The 24,894-nt window shown below is 46.5% G+C and overlaps 1 protein-coding gene across 1 annotated transcript; it reads right to left on the bottom strand.

Moving 5' to 3' along the window:
• Positions 1 to 201: 201 nt before the first annotated feature.
• gtse1 (G-2 and S-phase expressed 1) lies at positions 202 to 7,454 on the bottom strand. Its single transcript, XM_035402110.1, has 12 exons — positions 7,104 to 7,454; positions 6,550 to 6,623; positions 6,250 to 6,307; positions 5,047 to 5,755; positions 4,412 to 4,552; positions 3,883 to 4,012; positions 3,348 to 3,752; positions 3,000 to 3,066; positions 2,509 to 2,730; positions 1,303 to 2,131; positions 897 to 1,013; positions 202 to 383 (listed from the first exon to the last, which is right to left on the bottom strand). The coding sequence occupies exons 2-12, from the start codon at positions 6,569 to 6,571 to the stop codon at positions 288 to 290; spliced, it is 2,796 nt and encodes a 931-aa protein (XP_035258001.1). The 5' UTR covers positions 6,572 to 6,623; positions 7,104 to 7,454; the 3' UTR covers positions 202 to 287.
• Positions 7,455 to 24,894: the final 17,440 nt, after the last annotated feature.

Below are 24,894 nucleotides of genomic sequence, written 5' to 3'. Positions count from 1 at the left end.
TAGATGAACGCTCAAAACAGCCGTTAAGCCAATTTAGAACATTTATTTCTCATTTTCAGCGACATTAAAAAAAACAGACAGACAGACAGAGACTAGCAGGTTCGTATACACAAAGAGCACATTTTCTCCCAACCAATAACAATTACATCAAGAAAAAATACATTCTGTGCAAAGAAATCACATTTTTCCTAGAGACATCAATACTTCAATCCTTAATTTTTTTAATAAACACAAAGTACCATACACTTAGACCAAGGTCGGACAAAAGACAGCATAAGAGCAGTAGATTAAAATGACAGATTGATGAGGGGTGGAGAATCCACGGTGTTCCCTTTCTTGTCAACAGGACTCCAGGTTATGAGGGGAGAGCTGAGGTCTATCAACTACAAGAAAGAGAGAGAGAGAGAGAGAAAAAAAGACATCTTTAATTAAAGCTGCACGAGACACGAAGAGGATCTTGAGCATGCCAGTTCAATGTTAGTGCAGCTACACATTAATATTTAAAAACTTAGCAAAATGTCAAAGCATAATTGAAAGTAAGCCCTTGTGAAATGGCGCACGTGCGCAAACCCCAACAGCTGACACCAGACAGATTTACAGTCACCTGACTTGTCCAACCAATTACTTTCCCCGAGATTCATTTCCTTTTACAGCAGCCCCTGGCCCCTTAAGGCATTTACTGACTGAACACAGGCCTTGCATCACCCTGACGTAGCGCGGATATAACCGTGCAGCCAATTTCTGATGTGGCAACACCGAACCAAACCGGAGGCTTTGTTCTCCAAAGCGAAAGGTCAGGATTGGCTCCCGATTCACAAATGAGGGCTCCGCCCATTTTGGGGGGCGGAGCCACACGCCTCCATCGGCGGAATGACGGATAGAGGGGCCGGTCTCACCTGCCCTCCGGTGGGCTTCAGTGGGGCGGTTTTGATCAGGTCGGGCGTGTTCGACAGGTCGATGAGCAGCCTCTCCTCAGGCTTCAGGACCGGGGCTGGAGCGTCCACCAGCAAAACCTGCAACGCAAAGACCTGAAGGTTAGGGCAAAAGTCTGCGGAAACGAGCAGCTCTCGGTGCAAACGGCTAATCAGAATTTACCAGGACACGGTAAAACAACGTGTCCAATACAAAAACAGTGCTGAAAGCTCAGTCCCTGAACACTGTGCCATAGGGTAAATGACACTGCTGGATGGGTCGATTGGCTTGTTCTCTTCATTGTGTATTCTTAAGTTCTAGATGGGGTCAATGGCCTGTTCTCGTCATCATATTCTCATGCAATATTGGACCAGGAATGAGGGGTGTTACCTCTTTGTTTTCTGGAGTCTTCACTGCATCATTCTGTGTCCTCTGGACCTGTTGAGTGCTGGAATTTTTATTCTCTTCGTTAGATTCAGGGGTGCTCTGGCTCTCTGTGCTAGATTCAGGAGTTATCTGGCCATCTATGCTAGATTCAGGGATTTTCTTGCCATCTATGCTAGATTCAGGGATTTTCTGGCCATCTATGCTAGATTCAGGGGTTTCCTGGCTCTGCAAGCTGGATTCAGAGGTTTCCTGGACTTGCAAGTTGGATTCAGGGGTTTCCTGGCTCTGCAAGCTGGATTCAGGGGTTTCCTGGCTCTGCAAGCTGGATTCAGGGGTTTCCTGGCTCTGCAAGCTGGATTCAGGGGTTTCCTGGACTTGCAAGCTAGATTCAGGAGTTTCCTGGACTTGCAAGTTGGGTTCAGGAGTTTCCTGGACTTGCAAGCTGGATTCAGGGGTTTCCTGGACCTGCAAGCTGGATTCAGGAGTTTCCTGGCTCTGCAAGCTGGATTCAGGAGTTTCCTGGCTCTGCAAGCTGGACTCAGCGATTTTCCGGCTCCCTCGCTTCGATTCAGGGGCGTCGCAGTTCTCCGTGCTGCGGTCAGGGTTATCGCGGTCCCGCGGGTCGTGACCAGCGGGACGCGCCGCGGTGCTTTGGGAGGCGGGCTCAGGCGTGCCGGGGGCGGGGACAGTGGTTGGCGCTTCCCCCGGCTCGTCTTCCAGGCAGAAGGCCAGGGAGCCGGGCTGGTACGCAGCACTGCGGGGGTCGGCCTCTCTGGGGACGGGTTCAGGGCCCAGGCCACTCGGCCGCTGGACCACCTTCAGCTGAACGGGGCTGGAGAGAGCAAACAGACAACAAATCAACACCCAGTCCACAGCACAGCAGGCTAGCATTTAGACACAGCTGGTTAGCATTCACACAGAGCAGGCTAGCATTTAGACACAGCTGGTTAGCATTCACACAGAGCAGGCTAGCATTTAGACACAGCTGGTTAGCATTCACACACAGCAGGCTACCATTTAGACACAGCTGGTTAGCATTCACACAGAGCAGGCTAGCATTTAGACACAGCTGGTTAGCATTCACACACAGCAGGCTACCATTTAGACACAGCTGGCTAGCATTCTCACACGGCAGGTTAGCATTTAAACACCGCAGGTTAGCATTGAGACACAGCTGGTGCAGAGAGACCTGTAGTGTAAGAGTCCCACCTCCCCTGGCTGATCTTCCTGGCTGATCCTGGCAGGCCTGTTCTCTCCCCAGCCTGGCCCAGCCGTATGCTCTTCGGGGTCATCGTGGGGATCCCCGACACCCGCCTGTTGACCGGGGTCGGAAGGGCGGTGGAGCGCCTCGGCAGTGCCGAAACGGACTTCCTCCCCGCCGTGGGGGTCTGGAGGCTCTCTGGGGCCGGGTCCCCTGCTTTCTGCAGGAGGCTGGAGGAGGAAGAGGACACGGGACATCGAGTGAGCCCTCAACGAAAAGGTACAAACACAAATCCAGCTCATTGGTGAAGAACAATGCCGTGCATCCAGATGGGTTTGGGTTCAAGTCCCGAATACAGTTCGGTAGTAGTGCCTCTTCAGCAAAGTACTACAGCTAAACCTAGATGCACAAACAGCGCATAGGCAAAATGCAATACTACGCAAGCAAGCACACACACTGGGGAAATAAAGGAAGTTGTGTAATAATGGTGCAGTGATACCTTTCAGTACTGCTGGCAGACAGGTGTTTCTTTGGCTTGATCATCCTCGACGAATCTGGAGAGGGAACTGCAAAACACGGCGTGCGGGGGAGGAGCTATGGTAAGAATATGCATCCATGGCAACGGAGCAAGCTGAAAACCTACTGAACACCCACGTCTCTGTTGCGTGTACAGCTACAGGAAAAAAGGGAGTATTCTGTAAAATAATAAGCCAGTGGAAAATTGTGAAAATTCCGGAATCAGAATTCCAGAAAATTCAAGGTCAATCTTTGATTTTGATTCCGGAACTTTCACGACCTCAAATTTTCTGCATTCGAAACCGAGGGCAGCGGGCTAGCAGTTCCTCACCCTCGGACCTCCGCGGCCCCCTGGCCTGAGTCGTGAGAGTCGGGGTGACGAAGGTCTTCGGCTTGGGGTTGGCGCTCTTGGCGGTGGCCGCGGTGGCGGCGACATTGGGAACGGACCCGGCCCTCTGGACAGGCCGTTTGGCTGGGGTGAGGTTCAGCGGGGCGGGGTCCCGCTTCTTGGCGGGGTTGGGCTTGGCGGGCCCCGCCTGCGGCTCCGCGGCCCTCTTCACCTGGGCGGAGGGGGTCGGCCTCCCCGCCCTCGCCGCCTCCGCCGCTCTGGCGCCGACGGAGGACGCGCGCGGCTTCGAGGGGGCCGCCGCGCCGGAGCCGGCCAGCCTGCTCACCCCACCGGGGCCCTTCAGCTTCCCGCTGCTCACGCCCGAGCTCAGGGAGGTGTTGAATGCGCCTGCAGACGAAACAGACAAAACACCTTACGCGTCGTTTCCTCACAGTGTTTTACTGTGTTTTCCTGCCTGACGGGATAGAAAACTTAGGGCGGTTCTATATGCCGTTGGGGGGAAGGGGGTGGGACAAACCTTTTCCCGAGGGCGACATGGACATGCTGGAGTTCAGGCTGGACACCGAGGAGGAGGAAGAGGAGGTGTTCTTCCTCCTGTCTGCGGTCCGCAGGCCCGGCAAGGGCTTCATCGCGGGAGGCTGCCCCACCTGAAGAAAAACCGCACGGAGAGAGACGAGCGATAAAGACTCGGAAGAGCCTTCCGGAACATTCCGATTCAACGACGTTCAGCCAATGACAGCTCAGCTGCTCGACAGCAGTGGAGTGCTTGACCACGGCGTTTTACACTACAGCGTGAACTGCTGAACCGGTCTTTAACATTCAAGTGCCCACAAGTGAAGGGTACTGCAAGTTTGGCTGGATTCAGTGGAACATCCAGAACATTCCAGAACAGCCGATTCAACTGAAACCGATGTCAAAATGAATAAAAACAACCAACTGCTACCCACATATTCATACATAAATTTTCAGCCACACCCCTCCATCCTGATGTAGCCAATAGCGGGAGGAGCACGAAGGCTGCCGGGAGTGACCGAGGCAGGCCTTACCTTCCTGGGACCCGGGAGGACCCTCCCCCCCGGCAGACTGGTGTTGAGGGAGTCGACGCTGACGTCGGAGAGGAGATCTTCTGAGGAGCCCGCGCTGCTCAGCGGACGGCGCAAGGGGCTGCGCTTCTGCCCCGCCCCGCCCTAAAATGTCAACGCCCCGTTCCGGTTAACCACGCCCACCTCGCAAACTGTCACAGAGATTGCATTCACATTCACAGTATTTGGCCATTCTCAATAAATTCATTTTGAATGAATGATTTATGGCCTGTATGCCTAAACACTGACATAGGACATTTGCCTGCAATATGAAGCAAATGTATTATGATTAATACAATAATCATAATGCATTTCCTTTGTATTGCGGGCATATTCAGCCAGGGTGACTGACAGAGTTTATATTGCATGTCATCCATTTTTACAGATGGACCTTGACAGAGCAAACTCAGATATACTTCCTTGCACAAGAATACCCCAGCCGGATCCCAATCCGGAATGAACCCCGGAAGCTTCCGGAAACAAATCAATTTCTCAGCTTCAGCAGCACTTAGAGCACGTACAATTCTTTCACACAGCAAGGCTGGAACAACAAACGTGGGCATGTTGTGAGGAAACCCTCAAAGGACGCAGTTCCTCACCTTATCAGGAGGGGGCAGTCTTGTGGTGTCTGAAGGGGGCGGCTTGGTCTTAGAGCGCGGGTAGGCTCCCGGAACGGCAGGCCGGCTGGGCAGGAGGCCCCTGCCGCCGGAGAGGCCCACTTTGCCTCTGAGGGCCACCTTGGTCTGAGAGGTCTGAATCGGGCTGCAGCTCCTGCCCGTCGCCCGCACGGCACCGGGGCTGTTGAGTCCTCCGGCCTTTAGGAGGCGCTGTTGGATGGCGGGGGGAAGCTGTTTCAGGGGGCTGTCCCGGACGCAGAAGGTCTCCCGTTTGATGGGGCTGAGCGAGGGGCCCGGCGGTCGCCCGAGGGCGCTCAGCTTGGCTGCGGGGTCTTCCGCGAACGGCTCTGTCGTTTCACCCGGGGGGTTGGGACCGGCAGCGGCAGCGGCGGCGGCTGAGGATCCGGATCCGGACCCCGATCCCCCGGCGGCGGGCTCGTCCCCGGCGTTCGTGCCGATCCGCCGCGCCAGCAGGTGGGCCTCCTGGATGATCTGGTCGAACTTGTCCCCGGTGAGCGGGCTCCAGCTGCCCAGCTCCAGGCTGAGCAGAGGCCCGCTGCTCCCGCTGCTGCCCTCCGTCAGGTGGCTCTCGATGCCCACCGAGATGCACTTCTCCCTGTGTCCCACCGGACCCACGAAGACCTCGTCCTCCTCGTCCACGTCCACGTCCCCGTTCCCGTCCCCATTCTCACTGCGTACAACAGAGGGGAAGAGAGAGCTTCACAATCAGACACGACAAGGGGCTTTCAACTTCCACTTCTAAACAGTGAATCCCAATGAGTTACCAATCCATCAAAACGCGGACTTGATAGGACGGCGATGGCAAGTCAACACCCTGAAAACATGGTACATCCTATGACATGATGTTTAGCTTAAAAACCAACAGTAATATCCGTTTCTGTTTACTTTGCTAGTACCACATTTATTCTTGGTTACTTTTTTAATCATTATAACAATTCTGTTATACCTTCTGGATTATAAGACTGTCAAATGTAGAAATTTAATTGAACTATAGAATACTGACTAGCAGGATTTTAATATTTTACTTTTTAGGAAAAAAATGGGTAAGTTTGGAGGGCATGATGATGGTTATCCTTTAGCTGTTAATGTGCTGTGCACATAAGATCAGACATGAGAACAGTAATCATAAGATATTCAATATTATCCTTTTTTCTTTTTAAATACCTCGCAGGTGACAGTGGAAGATCGAAGTCAAACTTCTCTTCTGCCAAAATGGCACAATCTGGGCACAAAACAAATTTTAAAAATCAGTACCAAATCCAACATTCAACTCAGAAGAATGGCTGTCAATACAATGTGGAAATATCTATATGGCAATAATAGCTGCACATTGTAAAATCAAAAACCGAAATGCTTTGTGCCCTTTCAGCAGGGAAGCTTAAATTATTCAAGTTGTCTTTTTAATCACTTATTCCAATGCAATGAATGGATCACTTATTGCAATTAAGAAAGAGGAAACGTTACCACTTTTATTGTGTGTAGCCATAGCTGCTCCTCCAGTCAAGCGCGTTGGGTCAATAGTGCTGTCAGTTCAGGCCCTACCAGCAAATACATTTACGTTTGCAGCCATGGACATTTCTGACATTAAGAGAAATTACTGCAGCCGCAATAACGCGAAGTCTTCGTAAATATTCTATATACAATGGTTGGAAGCAGCTGCCATTCATATCAAGCTCATAATTATCTAGCGAATCTAGCCAACGTCGTTAGCTAAACGACCCCTGCAACTAGCTAGCGATAGCAATAAAAAGAAGCCAGAATAGTGCTGCTTGTAAACCTGCTAGCTGCATTAATTGCAATCAACCAAACTAATGTAGTTCGTCACTGACAGTATTCGGCAATAATAATATTAACCCAACAGATCAGTGCAACCCTCAGTGCTGCATGCTACGATGAATTACATTTGGAAACGTGAAGTAACGTCAAGCCAAGGTTATGTGAGGTTAGTTTGCTTGCTAGCTAGGTAGCTAATCACGCACCTAGCCGATCGGCAATATAGTTATCAACTAGAAACTTACCTGAAACGTGTATGCAAGGCACAGTAGTTCTTAAATTACCTCTCCAACTAACTCGTCGAACCAACCAGCTAACAAAGTTAGTTAGCTAGCTCGCTAATTTGGCTAAACAACTCGCCCTTTTCGAGTAGCTTGCCAGCAACCTTTTGTGTTTTGCCTTGATCAACAAACTAATCAACACGTGAACAAGGGTGCTGGTCATCAGAGGTGTTACCGGAACACAATAAAAACAAATCAGTTTTGATATTACTTGACTATATTAAATTATTGAGCATAAAGACTAAAAGTACACTGCTAGAGAGTAAACATACGACATAGTCAAAGTTTTCCTTTTCAAATTATGGGACAACAGCGTTTGAATGGTCATGTGACCCATATTCTGCATTCTGATTGGTGAAAAAGTCTCGCGAAGTTAACGCTGTTGTTACACCATGGCTTTTTTGGAACTGTAGTTCATTTCCAGCGAACGAAAAACCTCTGCAATGTAGGCTACTCAATGAACTACATTACAGTGAGGCTTCTGTATGCGAAATTACAGAAATGTATTTCAACCGACTGACCTTTTTAAAATATAGCAGTTGTTTCTTTTGAACGTCGAGTGTGAACTCCATTCGAAGGTACAATTTTATTTGCTGTTGTCTTAATTAGAATGTGTTCAGTCAAAGTATTTTAAGTTTTGACTACACGTTTCTTAAAGAGCCTACATATTGTTGTACAATATGTCAGTTGTATGTCTCTAATGTTTGGGTATTATATTGGCTGTTGTGAACAGTTGTTTCTGACTTGAAGGCTGCCAATTTAAATTGGCCAAAATAAAAAGGTTAGCCAAATTTAATATTGGGTATAGAACTCGTCAAGAGCAGTTACTTTTAATGACCAGTTATCGTTGATAATTCTGGCTGTGCTACAGGCTAAGTATTTTGTTTATCAAAAAGTAAGTATCATATCGTACAAGTAGCCTATAGATTAGGTTACAACTAACACAGGCCTAAGTTGCACATATATTTTTAGTCACTTATACAATGAACTGGGTTGTGAACTATGGTTGTGACCTAAGTGTTTGGAATATCAGCGACTATTAGTGAACATCTGCAAGATAAAATACTATTTTATGATAATGTTTACAACAAACTGTGATGTAGCTGTGAAAAATTGGTAGTAGACTTCCATTCGAAAATAAATAGATGCATAGCGCAACGTCATGGGCTAATTTGGTCATTTTAGTGTGGGTGTGGGATAATACGTCGCTTTGGATAAAAGCGTCTGCAAAATAAATGTAATGTAATGTAATAATATTTTGGGGGAATTTTCAGGAGACAAATCATTTTTCCAGCTGCTGGGCTGCTAGTCATCCACTAGAGGGCAGTGTAGGACAGTGGTGTTGGCGGTTAACGAACGGATTATGTGCTTTTCGATAAATCCGTAGACTCCAAGGGAGAGCCCAGCTCACAGAACTGTTCTGTGGCCAAGCCGTTTGATTTTCTGTCGGCACAAACCGAAGCATTTATGCAGAGGAAGTCATTTCCTGGTTTGAATGGCTATCAGCGGGATTTCCCCCAAACTGTCAAAAAATGAGCAATTTTACTCACAAAGCCTCATTTTTTGCAATAATTAATTAGCAGCATCGTGTCTATGTAGTCCAGAAATACTCTCAGAAGGAATACTGAATTTCACTGGTAATATGTAAAAAAAAATCATGAAATTCAGTGGGACTGGTATTTATGATTCACCTAAAAGGAAATCCATGTAGAACTGTTCTCCTCAAAAGAGACTCATCGTTCCATCTCTATAATAATGTGAAAACACTAGTTATAAGAATTGTACTCAGATAAAATTCCAGATTCAGCCATTTAATTCCAATGTTAAATTGTGTCTGTTGGGGTGGGGGGGTGGGTGGGCGGACTGTTTTAAAAAGCCGTTATAATTCATGATACTGCATGCATCTTTCCTTGGCGAGTTCACTGGTCTCGCGGTCACTGAAACGTGGCGTCATGTTACATGCGGTGTCTCCGCCAAGCAGAGCAAGTAGTCTGACTGCTCCTGTCTTTGTCTGTCGCCTTTATCCTGGCTATTGTGTCCCTGCTTATTTCAGGAGGTGGAAAATACAGGTTCATAAAGTAAAAGTCATTCCCAGTGTTTTGTTCCAGTCACCTGGATTTGCTAATTAGCACAATTCTTCAGCCAGGTGGTAGAGCTAATTAGTGAAATCAGATGGCTGAGTTCTTGGGTGGAAGAAACACGATAGGACTTTCACTTTCTGAGCCCGGAACTTTCCACCTCTGTTCATTTCTTTATGGAGTTAGAATTATTTGCGCCAGTGGACTCCGCATGTGTCCAGAATGTGCGGATGCGCGTTATTAATAACGTGTCGTAAGCCTCTGGTGTATCTGCACTGTGCTGAATCAGAGGAGCTGAATTATGCATGGACTGCAGCACGCAGTCAGATCTGTATTGCGGGTTGGCACGTGACCGCCTTCCTGTATTGATCTGTTCGCTGCCGTTCCACGATGTTTGGCATCGCTCGAGGTCGTCTGTCAGCGTGTAATTACAAAAGCAGCATGCTGTGCTAAAAAACAAAACATTTTCCCCTCGCACTGTGGCACTTCGGAAACTCACTCGGTGCCAGAATTGTGCTTGTGTGTATTCCATTATTATTTTCTCAGCTGGTTTACCCTCATATTTCACTACCGCCGTTATAAATATTTTGAAGGGTGCAGTTTTGAAAAGAACAAAAACATGTAAAGAAAGAAAAATGACTGAATAGACCTCAAACTGTTCCTAACTCCGCAAAACTTGAGCATACCTTATCATTTGGGACATGCAGTAAGCCCCGGTCTTGTCAATTTCGTTTTGGTTTACAGTTGAAACACAAGGCCCTTTGTTACTTTGCAGGTAAACACACCTGTAACTATGCAAACTGTGCACCCTTTTCTCCCTTCCCAGAGTGCTGACCTAGAATCAGGTTTCCCCTGTTCATGACCTAACCTTATCTATCATTAGGCAAAAGGCTAAACTGATCCTGGATCAGCACTCCAGCTCTGAAATGCTTTATAAAATTCGGGCCACAAGTGTATTGTGTGGACGCTGCAACTGCTCTGCAACGAACATTTGGCTTTTATCCTGTTGATGCTTTTTTGTGGAATATTAACCTCTACAGTAAGCCACGCTGATTGGTACTTAACCCAGGGGAGACTGATTTCGAGTAATTATAAATGCTTTGTGGTACCACGCTGTACTCACACAGAGTGTAATTACTCTCTCCATTACGAGTGCTTTCCCATTTGAAGGAGGAGCAATTAGGTGAGATGACGGTGAATGAGCCTGAATTAGACTGACTGCATTGGATTCGCTCGGCAAGGAAATGCTTTAAAAATGCCCGACCGCGTGATGAATTGTTGCGCAGATCTCCGTGTCGTTGAAGGGGACAGCTTTGTCATTGACATTACGCAGTTCGCTCTCGTGAACAGGTCACGAGGGAACGCCGGTCCGTACGCTGCTACGCGAGATGGGGGTCAAGGAGCGTACCCGTACGCGTAAAAGGCAATATTCATAAGTGATAGTACCGAGTAGGGGTGTAATGGCACGGTTTTGACTTCTCAGTTCGGTATATTTTCAGGACTGCTGAACAAAAGATAAGCGAAATATGAAATGGCTTTTCATTAACTATGAAGATGTAAACAGTGGCAAACTGGCCATAAGTTATTGATTAACAAAATAAGGCACATGAACACCAAGTCATATGGGGGAACTGGGAGTTTTGAAGTTACTCACGCGCAAAAAAAAAAAAAAAAAAAAAAAAAAAAAAAAAAAACACTTCCACACGTGCGTTAAAGCAAGACTGTAATTGTTCGGGTGGCAGCGCGCAGGGTGTGTGCACGGTCGCCCTGCCCTTTCATACCCTCTACGGGAGAGAGTTTGCAGAGTTGAATCTTGTCTCTGATTGGCCGGCGTCGTCAGGGTCTCTTTGCTCTGGGCCCTTGTCAACTCTCAGTGTCGAGTGTGGCCCTGGAAGTGTGCTGGCCCTGTAATGTTCACCTTCTGTATAGCATACTCACTCTGGGCCCCGTGCCTCCTTCTCCCAGTTAGAATCACTGCCGCGTGTCCCAGATTCTGCACAATGGCAAGTTGACGGCTGCTAGAACCTGGCCTGCTAACGAGAGGACAGCTGGAGCTAGAATCACTGTGCATGCACATCCACACACATGCATTATGTATGCATGTACATACATTATGCACGCGCGGGTGCGTTATACGCATACGCATGCACGTGTTACGCACATATACAGGCCCGTCGCACACACACACATGCAAGCATTATGCACATAGACACACGTGCATACACATCCTGCGCGTTTTACGCACAAGCACATGCATGACACATACCTACACACATACGCACACACACACCGAGTATGATAAATAGCACGCAAGTTTACAAGAGTGAAAAAAATGAATTTATTACAGCCGAATGTAAAGTAAGTGACTGATCAGACAGAATACCGATTTATTCGGTTCATAAGCACGTGAAAGGGTAAGAACACCAACAAAAAATGTTCCATTTGGGTCCGACAATGTCCAGATAGGCTATAATTGCATGCTTTCTTTGTATCTCTAGATATTAAAGCTTCTGGGTCCTATCTGATATGATATGAATATGCAAGAATGAAGCAAAAAAATTGATATATTGTTTCCGTGAATTGTGCAAAAATTGATAATTCTAAAGAGCTAAAGTTGCATTCATGCATTTGAGGGTGGTTTGGAAAAGAAAGCCCGCAAAAAGAAGTGCGGAGACGACGCACAATGCAACAGGAACCCGTACTTTAATTGCTCTCTCAAGCTGCGAGATCTTTGCTGCGCGAGCTGAACGGAAACTGATTACGAGCCGGAGAACAGAAGATTGAGGAGAAAAAAGCTCGCGACGCGGTTATTTTTAGTAGTGCGTCGTGAGACACCGCGGAGCGGGGATAGCTCAGATCTGGCCATCAAAGCCACCAGAGCTGCTGGCTTTAGTTCGTTAGCCTCTAATCAAAGGATGGCGAACACCTGGTGAGCGGAGTCTCTGGACAATCAGTGACATCATTTAACCCTTCAAGGTGTAAGATCACGAATATGTGATTAGAATGTTCTTAACTGAACATTCTAATGCTAATGCATTTTCATTACTTGTAACTGAAAGCATTGGAGTTCTAAAACATTGACTTAGAATTGTGAAGAAAAAAAACATTCCAAATAACCTACTCTTGAAAAGGGTTAATCAGTTAACTATCAGATGGTAAAGAAAGCCAGCAGCACTACTGGGCTTGAGGGACAGATCTGTGTATCCCTGATGTACAGCTTTGGCCAGCGTGCGACACTGTATGGACTGTCCGTCCCAGTTCTGAGCAAATTTCAAAATTCCAAAATTATACATACTCACTTCCTGATGAACAGATAACTTAGTTCATCGATGACTTCTGATGATTAATCCCACTTCTGGAAGGAATGCATCTTCGGACCGTGACGGATTCGACTCGCTTTCGATCCGATTCCCATTAGGCGAGTCAGCTTTCTGTATGTCTTCCATTCCATAGCTCAGGACTCCTGCACCGCTTCTCCCTGGGGTCCCGAATCTTTTCAAATGCAAATCGACACACGCCGATAATGTTCGTACTATACATAAAACAACACATGAATAAGATATATTGCACGTGCAGTGAACACGGTTTCTTGAAATATGCATGGATTTTTTTAAGGCGCTGAGCAGATGCAGACCTGGAAACGGTCGCAATATTCCAGGCATCTCAGGGGCCAACTGTATGCAGGCGACAGGATGCATTTGGGCCCCTGAGGTGCCTGCTTGATAGGCCCACTGCACCAGTAATCCACCCCCCCCCCCCCCCCCCCCAAAAAAAAAAATGCATTACTGTTTATTGGCAAGCTGCTATGGATCACCATTGAGCATTACAACCGTGTAAATTTCACTGCTAAGTCATTAAGTATACATGGTAATAAAAGTGTCATAAAGGCTTTATTACACTACCGTGTAATCAAGAGAGATATGGCACTGTTGTCTTCATTTACTAAAGTATCTGTTCCCAAATTAATTAATGGGATTATTTTAAGTAAACACATGAACAGCGCAACACGTGATTTATATTCAGTTAAATGCAAAAGTAGTGTGACAGTGCAGGCTGTCAGCTTTAATTTGAGGTTATTTACATCCGCATCAAGTGATTTGAGTAGGGATTGCAGCCCTTTTAATTCACAGACCCCCATTTTGGCTGACAGTCTGTACTTTAACGTCGTAGTCACTGTTTTATTTCAAATTCAAGGTGCTGGAGCAGAGCCAAAACACTGGACGTTGTGTCAAACAGATCAACGCAGAATGTATTGCATCAGAAGGCTGTTTAACATACATTTATGGAGACTACACACAAAACAGACAGTTCATTAGCATTCATTAGCCAATGGGTTTTTTTTTTTTACTTCTGAAGGAGTAGGAGACGACTTGCGCAAGACAGAACATCATTTGGTGTCATTTTCTTAAGCAATTAAAGGAGTGGATTCAGACGGGAAAATATTGTATTAAGAGGGACACAATATAACCACTGGCCACAATTTAAAAGGCTCACAAAATTTAAGTATAATCCTTAGCTATCATCCAAGTTGTTTTTGCTCAGAATCCTTTAAACACGAGAGTAATCAAACACAGGAGATCTGCATTTCCCACACGTCAATCAGAATCGCCCCTAGTTGCGCTTCTGCCCGTCGTAATTATTATTCCTGGCAAAACAGTTGCACTTCAACGCAGCGCAAAGCCCGACGTCGACTTCTCCAAACCTCAAAGGAGCCGAATCGTTTATTTAGCCTGGGTAAATACATCTTCATTTATTTATATTGAGTCCCCGGTTCCCTTCCCTGACTTAAACACGCACGTGCTGTTCCGCTCTGCCGGCGGGACAGAACGTACGCATCCCCTCGTATTCCCCGCGGTCGCGAGACTTCGCTTGTTTACGCGGCAGCTGCCTCGCGTGTGCACTGGCAATGCTTTTCACTCTTTAGATTCCTGCAAGATCGCAAACATTCCGGCAGATCCCTGGGAATTTTCAAGGAAACGCGTCAGCGGCCAAAACGCACAGTGGCGCGAAGGAAAGAGTGTTGTTCTAAACACTGGTGAACGCTCTTTTAAAAACTGTCAGTAATATTTAGGTGTCTGAAAAGCTTCAAGTATTTCAAATAATTATCTGACCCATGTCTGATTTTATACCACCCACGCGTGAAGGTGGATATTTCCATTCAGTCGTACTCACAGGCCCTAAAGCAAGGCTGCCCAACCCTGATCCTGGAGATCTATCGTCCTGTAGGTCTTCCCTCCAGTCCTGATAAAGCAGTTGTCTGCCTGGGATTCGACCCTGCAACCTCCAGGTCACAATTTCAGTGCCACTGTCCACTAATTCAGGCCGCTGCCAATCTGCCTCAGCATGGGCTATCGGTTGTTGATTTATAATGCCTGTAGACATTCTTGACTATGTGACACCTGAGAGGCACGTAATGGAAGTTTCAACCCATTTCCTGAAGGCATTGCCGCTGGAAAATTAATCTCGGAAATGATTTGATAAACCAGACCAGGTGCGACCAATTATAGCGTCGAGGATCAATTAGGAAAAGCTTGTCAGCACAAATCAATATTATGCCGTGGTTAAAGGAAAGTGTCACATATTGAAATGTGGAAGAACCAACATCTACAAAAAGAGAGATGGAGAGGAACAGTGTGCACCTGTGTCACTGTACATCAGTAGTTATAATTTATTTTGCCCAATATAGGATTTATTGTTTGACTCACTGCACACAAAATGATAAGCAATTCAGACCAGCATTCACAGTCGAAAACATTGAAAGCAAAATCTGGAGTTTGACAAAGATTTGGGCATCCTCTGTCAAAAAGAAAACAAAAACAGAGCTTGTAGGCATACTTCTATTTGTAATTTGAAGGGCATTTTTATCAGTGCTGACATTTCCTTGTCGCAATGGCATGAATAACTGCAGTTTAAAAACTACACTTCCCACCACCCCGCCTAATTCAAGTCTACAACCTTGGAACTGGAGAGTGCACAGTTGATTACACGGTTAACTCGCCTCACCTGGCTTCTCGGGTCTGAGTTGGCGGCTGATTTTAAGGTGGAAACAGAAGAAACCTGTGGCTCTCCTGACCTGGGTTGCTGGCTGCTGCCTTAATAAATCCTAGATTAACTCCAAAAATACAGCCAATAACAAAATGTTTAGGACAACACACAAATGCACAGTGACGCCTAACTCGTACTCTATTTGGTCTTGAGTTTCTTTCACCAATGTGCACGAAGATCTGGATCTTCACTTCCCTCCTACCCGCCTTGAGAAGCGGTCACTGCCAATCAATCATCCGCTCCCAGACTCCGCCCCTCCCCCGCCCCACAGTGACCCGGGGTCTCTCACGCCAGACGGAAAGGGCAGTGCCACGGGCGTCACCACGCACGCTTTTTTTGTTTTGACGTTTCCTCACAATGCCCGATACGTTTAAATATTTATAACGCAGGCCTTTACGAGTGTCCCGTATTACAATTCGGTAAATGCTTCCGTAAATGTCATCGTTTGAGGTCACGCACACACAAAAAAAGTATGCTTCCCTAATGCTTCCCTAAATGTCATCATTCGAGTTCACTCAAAAAAAAGAAAAAAAAGCAAGCCGACAATTATAAACCAGGTGGGCGGCAGAGACGACACGCGGTAAAACAATATAAAAACGACCTCGCTTTTCTTTTTATTGTGTTTTTTCCCCCTCAATGGGAGCCAAGCCGGGAGCCTGGGTCTTAGAAACACGGTCTTTCAAATTGCGATATTATTCAAGCAGCAAAATTCAAATTTGAACGTCTGGCAGATTCCTCATGGGTGAAATAACAAGGAAAGCAGGTGGCATGTTAAAAATGTGACAAAGTTTGATGAAAAATGAATGGAATTCAAATTTTTTTTCATTTTTAATTTTATTCTCAGATAGTCACTGTTTGACCGTTTGACATGAGGCCTCCCCTCTCCCCTGTGACATTTTGCTGGTAAGTAAACGTGACACACACACACACACACACACACACACACACACTCGCACGCACGCACACACACACACGCACTCACATGCACGAGCAGACTCACACACATGCGCACTCACCCACACACGTGCACACACACGCATACACGCACTCACACATATGCACATGCACACACATTCTCACACACACACGTATACGCACACGCACTCACACGTGCACGCGTCATGCACACACACTCTCGCACATGCACACACACACACACATACACACATACACTGATGCACTCACACACACTCACACATGCTCACACATACACACGCACACACACACACACCCTGGACCAGTATTTTAGGGATATTCAGAGATATTCACAGAATGCTTCTGGTCTAGCCTGTAGAGAGAAGGGCCGTTCACCTGGCTAGCCCAGAGAGTCTGAGGTAAATGAGTCTGAGGCGGTTGTTTTGCACGACGGACGGTGTCACTGCGTTCAGACCAGATGGAGGACTTGCAGTGGTGATGCTCAAATCTAGCACCTGAGGCCCATCAATCTGCAATGTTCCCCAAATTTCCGTCGTTCCCCATTGACGAATCCAAGCACAGGCGTTAACGGACACTCCCTCGCACTCAAATGCTTAAAGCACTCACAAGAATCAAAGAACAGCTTTTTATGAAAAAGTAAGTTTTGATTTTTTTTGACTACCACTGCCTACCAACTTTTTAAAATGTATTTGACGCGGAGCTCTATTTATACGACTTGGTGGAGTTCCAGTGGTCGGGAAAGCCAAACATGAAGCGTGTTAACATGCAAACGATTTATTGCGCTTCCCTTAAAAGTTTAACACCACGCAAAGGGTAATGTCTGCCAGCGGTACCAGCCAACCGGGCGTCGATTGGTCTTAAATATCTTTCTGCGAAGAACGAAGTTAAAGTTGCATGCGGCGGTAGCGGACCGCGTGTCATTTCCCCCGCGATTCCACGATTGGACGATTTGGCGTTTTGCGTCCGTCGCCACGGCGCACCAGCAAATCACCGATGACGGGTCGTTACGAGCCTGCAGCCAATGGAATCGATGGATCTGCCTCGTCCCCTCTCTCTCTTCAGATTACGAACACGATACTGAGAACGGGCCGTTCAGCCCAACAGGGGGCGCCGTTTTGCTAACACTGAAGGGTACACCCAGTGCGCGCCGTTTACCTACAAACTCCACTGATACTTGAATGAATGAATGAATCATTGCATTTGTATAGCACTTCTTCTGAACGCTCTAAGTGCTTTACAGCGATGAGTGGGGAACTCACCTCGCCCACCACCAACGTGTAGCGCCCACCACCAGGGGAATGCACGGCAGCCATTTTGCACCAGAACGCTCACCAGAACGTCGGGGGGGGCGGAGGGCGGAGAAAAATGTTGGCAAAACGCATCCGTGTAATCTGCTCAGGAAGACAAACTGATCCCAAAATATTAAATTAGTCCAGGCCCAGGAGAACATAAGAACATGAGAGTACATAATGAGGAGAACAGGCCATTCAGCCCGTCTAGAACATAAGAACATAAGAATACATACTGAGGAGAACAGGCCATTCAGCCCATCTAGAGCATAAGAATACATACTGAGGAGAACAGGCCATTCAGCCCATCTAGAACATAAGAGTACATAATGAGGAGAACAGGCCATTCAGCCCGTCTAGAACATAAGAATACATAATGAGGAGAACAGGCCATTCAGCCCGTCTAGAACATAAGAATACATAATGAGGAGAACCGGCTATTCAGTGTTTTTAGGCATATTTGTGTGGTATATTCAGTGGTGATGCTCTCCACAAAGCAGCTGTCCTGGGTATCAGGAGTATTATTATTAGTATAAAGCAAGGCTCCGTCCTTATTTTAAAGGCACATCATCTCTTCTCAGTTTACCTGACTGCGGTACTGAATATCTGAGATGGTGACGTGTGCGTACGGGCATTGTTGCTAAGGGCTTAGACCTAGGTTCAATTCCAGAAATTGGGTTACTAAAATTTGTTTCTCTTTTTATGAAAACCCGTTCCCTCGGTTGCTATGCGGCGATATTGGCCTGGAATCTGGGACACACGCAGCGCCGTCTCTGAGTATTTGGACAGTGACACTATTTTTTCGTTGATTTGGCACTTGAGTCCAGCGTGTTGGGTTTGAAAACGAAACGGTGAATACAAGTTTAGCTGCAGACTTGTCAGCTTTTGAATTTAATTTGGTATTTACATCCAGTGTCGGGGTGAAGTCTGTCAGAATTACAGCCCACGCCAGTTTTCCCCATTCTAGGGGAGCAAAAGTAATTGGACAAGTGGCTGCTCGGCTCAAGAAAGCTAGCATGAGGTCTTAGAGTTGATTCTAGGCGTGGCGTTCGCATTTGAAGTCTGTCGCTTCGGTCTCTCAGCTTGAGGACTGAAGAAGAGTCGATGCCAGTAAAGCAGGCCGTCACAAGGCTGGAGAATCTTGAATGTCTTGAGCCAATTTGCACGCGCAATTTAAAGTAGCTCTCTGCCTTAATGGAACCTATTTGGTTTCTGAGAGAATGTTCCGGAGGAATTATGCCTGTTGCGCGGGCACGGCTTCCTCCTCCGTACTCCGGGGGGACACTGGAAATAGAACACGGTCTCTCTCCTCTTCGTCTCCTTCGCGTCTTAAGCAAACGCGCCGAAGCGCTGCGCGTGCAAGCGGTAGGGCTCTGTGTTCTTGAGAACGTGCGCGAGAGAACACGCGCGCGTGCGGTCACTGGGAAAGAGGGGCACGCATGCGCAACCGCATGCATGCGCGGCGTGCGTGCACAAACATGTGCGCGCACACGTACGCACAGAATTTGCATGCACAGACGCGCACGGACGCACACGCGCAAAAACGCCCGTGCACCCACAGTGTGCACATCTCTGCATTAAATCATAAAAGGCGGCTGGATTTAATCACGGTTTGGTTTGGGTAGGAGGACTTAAAGGGCTTTTTCAAAAGTTGCCAAGGAAACTAAGGCAGTGGGTTCCAGAACTTTCTATGCCCGGAACCCTGCGACAGTGATCACATTTACGACCCACCCAGGGAAAAACATGTTACATCAGCTTGGTGGATAACTGTACCTGGACTAGAGTACATGTAGCCAGTGCAGAACTAAATCTGACTGCCATTAATGACTATTATATACAGGAAGTCATTTTTTCCTTATGTATCATGTGACCTACCTCCGACCCTCCCATGGCCCCCAGTTTGTGAGGGCTACTCAAATCTGGCGCTTGGGGGCCAGTAGCACTGCTGGATTTCATTCCTCCCCTCTGATCAGGGACTGATTTAAACCTGGAGCACCAGGTGAGTGTGATCTCTGGCCAATCGGTGACATCACAGGACTGTGGGCTACCAGGCAGAAGAGAAAAGCAGCGGTACTGCTGACCGTGAGGGCCAGATCTGAGTGTCCCTGCTCCAGCCCAAGAGAGTGCAGGAGGATTTATCGCTACACTAATAAAGCCTAAATGCAATTTTGCTAATAGCACTGAGCAATCTCTATTTAAAGCGGTATCCGTATCTGCCGGAAAAAGAGAACTACAAAATGGCTCATCTGAAAAGGTTAAAGACCAGTGAATACTCGAATGGCTCAAGGGAAGCGGTTTCCTCAGACCGTCTGAGTAAACTTGCACGCACTTCTGAGGGCTGAAGACGTTGCAGCCGACATCTAATTAGCGATCCAATTAAAAAGCAGAACCGTCAGGTGGACCCGCTGAATTTCTGAGCGCAAAGCAGAGCGATCAGACCGAGTCGTTACGGCAACGGTCCATTTAATTAAACCGATTCAATCACGGGAGCCAATTAAAGCGCCCGGCGAAGTTCCTGTTCAAATTAACAACGGAACCAGGCCGATTGGACTTCCAGCAGCTCGAGTCGAATTAAAAAAAAAAAAAAAAAACAGACAACGGGCGGTCGCTCGGCGACCGTCGCCCTGACCCAGAGGAAGACTCCGAGAGGGACGTAAGAAGCCGTCCGCGAGCGCGCGCGTCACCCCGAATAGAATTTGACGACCGAGCCCTTGTGAGCGACTCTCTCCGGTCGCTCGGGCACACGTCCCGCAGTGCGATTACCCAGAATTCTCCTTGACGTTCCGTCACAAATTGATTGAGGTTCTGACCTGGCGGAGCCCCCCGGCGGTAATACGTGCGCTCGCTAGCGCTAAACGGACCCTGACCCCGCCCCCCTGGGGCAAGGTCAGCTGACCTCCAAATGCCACCCTGTTCCCGCCCTCTGGGGCGAGGCCAGCTGGCCTCCAAACGCCACCCTGTTCCCGCCCTCTGGGGCGAGGCCAGCTGGCCTCTAATAAATATTCATCAGTTGGTCAGGGCCTAAAGCTCTTAATGTGATGTTATCATCACCAAGGTGAGCAGGTCGTTATTTGACCGACTGTCTCAGGCTCGGTTAGCGGCTTGCGAACTGCGACGTTCACCGCCCCGCGGGAGAGATCAGCCCTTTCCAAGTTAAGGAGACCAACTGCGCAACACTGGGAGTTCACGGTGTCCTCCGAAAAACTGCCACTGAGTAGATGGGGGGGGGGGTCCAGTTGGCAGGCCTCGGAAGTGAAACCAACGCGAGCTAGCGTGCGCTAACCGCTCAAACCGGCTGAGGACGCGGCCGCGCACGTCCAATCAGCGGCCCAATTAAGAGCGGAAAGATGACCGGTCGGTCCGTGACAGATTTCTTTTTTTTTTTTTTTGAGTGAAAACATTATTGACTGAGCAGCCCAAGGTAAAACTTCTAAGCAGTTCCTCATAATGAAATCAGTTGGATCACAGGAGCCAATTAAAATCCCTGGCAAAGTTTTTTGTGCTAATTAACAACAGAAAAGCGCTAATGTAGCCGCGAGCGGCTTCGTCAAAGTAAAAACAGCACACGGGCGGACACTTGGTGACCATCTACCGAGCATCACTTAGCATCAGCTCATGTTGCCTAGACCAGGGGCGTAGGAGCCATTTTGAATTTTTTAAACAATAAAGCACTCAAATGCTTATTTCTGCTGACTTTTGAGAACAGAACAGAACATTACTCATTACTTTGGTTGTAAAAAAGGTCACATGGGTTCTTGTGTATACTGCCAATTAATGCAATACACCCTGAGAAGTAAACTCAACCAACATATTTTCATATATATTTTTGAAAAGTGGGTTGGTCACGTCCCCTCAAGTTAAAATGAGTCCTATGCCCATGGCTTAGACAGTGCAGCAGCGGTTGTGGAAGAGCAGAATCACACAGCATCTGAGTGGAGGGTCCACTCACAATATAAATAATAATTATAACTTTAACAAGAATGCATAAGCCAGACGTGGTATATTTTATCTGAAATTATAAAAGGGCTAGTTTTGGTCCTGAATGCTGATTGGTCAACCAGCCTTCCTTACAGTGCCGACACTCATTATATAAACACTTGAACCTGTGTTATATCACAAATGACTGGTGCTTTACTACAGTGCAAACCAGAATGGCAGCAACCACCCAGCCATGCTGATTCTCATTAAGAGTTCCCGTTCCATACTTCTTAACCCTATGAAGAGTAGGTTTTTATTTTTATTTTTAAAAAGTCAGTGTTCTAGAACTCCACTGCTTTCAATTACTGGTAGTGATGGTGACATCAGCATTTTAACGCTCAATTCAGAACATTCTGATCACATATTTGTGATTGGAATGTTCAGTTCAGAACATTCCAATCACATATTTGTGATCTTTCACTTAAAGGGTTAACATTGTCTAAAATATTCAACCAATGAAATATGGAAATATGAAACGGTTCTCGATGCCCCCCAGCCCAGGATTGGAATCTCCTGCCTTGCTGTAAATGACACAGTAAATACACAGCATTGCTCCGGTTGATACAATCTCACATCATTACAACTATTTAGACTTATCCAGAGCTTGTCACCAAAATTAATTTTGAGGCTAAAAATCTTTTTCGCATGTTAGACTAACGTTAATACAACTTCTTGACCTTGACATGACCTTGAGTTGGACTTTAAAAGGTCAAAACCGCTGAGCTTTGCCTCAGCAGAACTTGTCTGGCAGACTGTGTTCTCTTTCTAAAATTAGCATGTCTCAAACCCTACATACAGCAGACATCAATCCCAGTGGGCCTAAAATGAACAGTCACGTGATTCTTTCGAAAGTAGTACTAACTCTACCAATATATGAAATGCTTCACTTAAAAACATAACAGAACTGAGAAACTCCAAAGGAAATGTGTTTAGTAAGAACGTTTATTTAAAAATTGATATTTTGTTACAGAAAAAGTTTTTGTTATAATATAGATTATCAGACAATCAGGCAATGGTTTGATATATACTTCCAGTCATGCTTTTGCCAATTAATCACTATTTTCAAAAGTACAACAGAGTATTTATTTTCCATACATGAGGTTGTGCAAAGAAAATATACATTAAAAATAAACTGAATACTAACACAAAAGAGATTCACTGAACAACTGAAGGCATTCCACAATTCCAAGAATTCAGTGATAATTTAAGGCCATTTTTTACTGTCTTAATCAAAGAAATGCACATTTTTCACCAAAAGAGAAACAGAACTGGTGCATCTCCCGTAAAATCACACATGCAAACCTTAGTGCACGTTAATATAAGACATTACAAGCATTTGATTATTTGGATATCATCAGTAAACAAAATTGTGCAAGGTCACATGGGCGGTCAGAGTAAACCTGATTGGCTCACATGCGGTCACATGTAATGGGACTTGGAAAAAAAAAAACGGCGAACCACATTCGCACGTTTTAATATCGGCAAAACGTGCGAATATCGTCCGCGTCTGCATAAAAAGTAACAAGTAGCAGATCCAATACCTTTGCAAACGACGTCCGAGATTCGCAGAACGCATGGGAAGTTCTAAAGGCCGATGGTTTAAATCAGTGCGCTCGCGGAAACACAGTCGCACCCAGCTTCAGCAAATGCACTTTTGCGGTTGTGCGCGCGTGGAAGTGTGCGCAACTAGGAGTCTGAGCTGATACGCTCGTCTCAAAATGCCTTCGTTAGGTAATGTTTTTTTTGTGTTTTTTTTTTTTTAAAAGGAACCGGTTCAAACAGGAAAAAAAAAATCTCACTGCAAGGCAACAGTAGCCAGCCTCTCATTCCGCTTATGCATGTTGTGTGTAGGCCTATATATACACGCACACACACCCACGCACACGCGCGCACGCACGCACATAGAAAAAGGGTATCGTCGACTATCGTACAGGCACTCTCAGGGGGAGACAGACAGGGCTAATTTTAGAAATGGCACGTGATCTCGTGAGATTACAAGCGGTGGACTTCTTGTGATCGTCAGTGCTGAGTACGACAACGACAAAAATGTGATGCATTCAAAAAGTGAGAACGACATTTTCCTTTTGGCTTTTAAAGTTTTGCTTTCGCACCACAGCTCAGAGCTCAGGTAAACCACGTGACCTCCCGTCAAAGTACGTGACCAGACACACCGGAATACCAAATGGACGAGATGTTTTGGCAAATTGGTATATTCAGGCCTTTATGCTCACAATACTCGCATTAAAACAATAATAATAAAAAATAAAAAAATTTAAATATGACGAGCTTATTAAAAACTTGTTGTTAAACTACAATTGGCTACAGTCAAGACAAAATGACAGAACATTTTTATATAATGAATTAAAGTGTTGTTTTTGACAATTGGGCCCTTGCTGCGAATCCTATCGGAGCGTAGCTACTGTTCGGTTACGACGACGATGTTTAAGGCTAGCTGAGTTTCTGTTGTTCCACATGAACAAAAAAAAAGGAATCCGTGACCACTTCTCACCTTCGCATCGTTAAAGACGAAGAGAGAGAGAGAGAGAGAGGTGGGGGGAGGTTTTTTTTGTTTTTTTTTACCATGCTGCAAGGTTCGATACACAACCGCCTTAGCAAAGAGCAACTGCACATGCTCCGTGGAGTCTTTACTACGGCTGGTTTAAAAATGAAACAAAAATGGCTACCTGTCACCCCAGTTGCTACGGCAACGTAAGAAATACAGTTAGTCCAAAGTTTTAAATAGAATTATAAAAGTTTCCAACTGTAGAAATGTTCATAAACATGTAAACATTCAGAGAGAGAGAGAGAGAGAGAAGAGGAAGAAAGAGAAAGAGCAAAGAAAGGGAAGAAATAGAAGAGAGAAACGCGTGAATGCATTCCGGAGGTTATTTACAACAGTCGATAGGGTTTCGCAGAGGTGGGCAGTGACGGGCCTGGTCCTCCTCTGTCCTGTGGCTGTCCCCCCCCCCGGTCTTCGGGGGCGGAGTCACGGCCAGGAAACGCCTTATATGGAAGCGAGCGCGCCTCCAGCGGCTCCGCCCACTCCGACTCCCCACAGCACAAGAGGGGCAGGCAGGGGGGCTCCCCCGACCCCGACTCCATCAAGCGCGCCAATTGTGTGGTTAGGGTGACCAGACGTCCCGATAAAAATTTAAAAAATCGGGACGGTCCCAATGTCCCGACACCTCTACAGTCAGGACAGCGTTCGCCCCTGATTATTGGACAGATTTTGCCTTTAAATTCTGATGTCGTTAGGCAGCCTTGCGGGAGATTTTTCTTTTGTCAAAATCTATCAATGGCATAATTACTCACATGCAATTAAAATGCATTTGTCTCGGCCTAGTTGAAAGAAAAAGGTGTTCCGCAGCATTGTTTAACTGAACAAAGCAAACTCAGTGAATATCGGCCTATTAATGAATTACAATTAAA

This window comes from Anguilla anguilla, chromosome 19 (genome assembly GCF_013347855.1).
Source record: "Anguilla anguilla isolate fAngAng1 chromosome 19, fAngAng1.pri, whole genome shotgun sequence".
Classification (NCBI taxonomy): Eukaryota; Metazoa; Chordata; class Actinopteri; order Anguilliformes; family Anguillidae; genus Anguilla; species Anguilla anguilla.
This window is presented reverse-complemented; position numbering and strand designations above follow the sequence as displayed.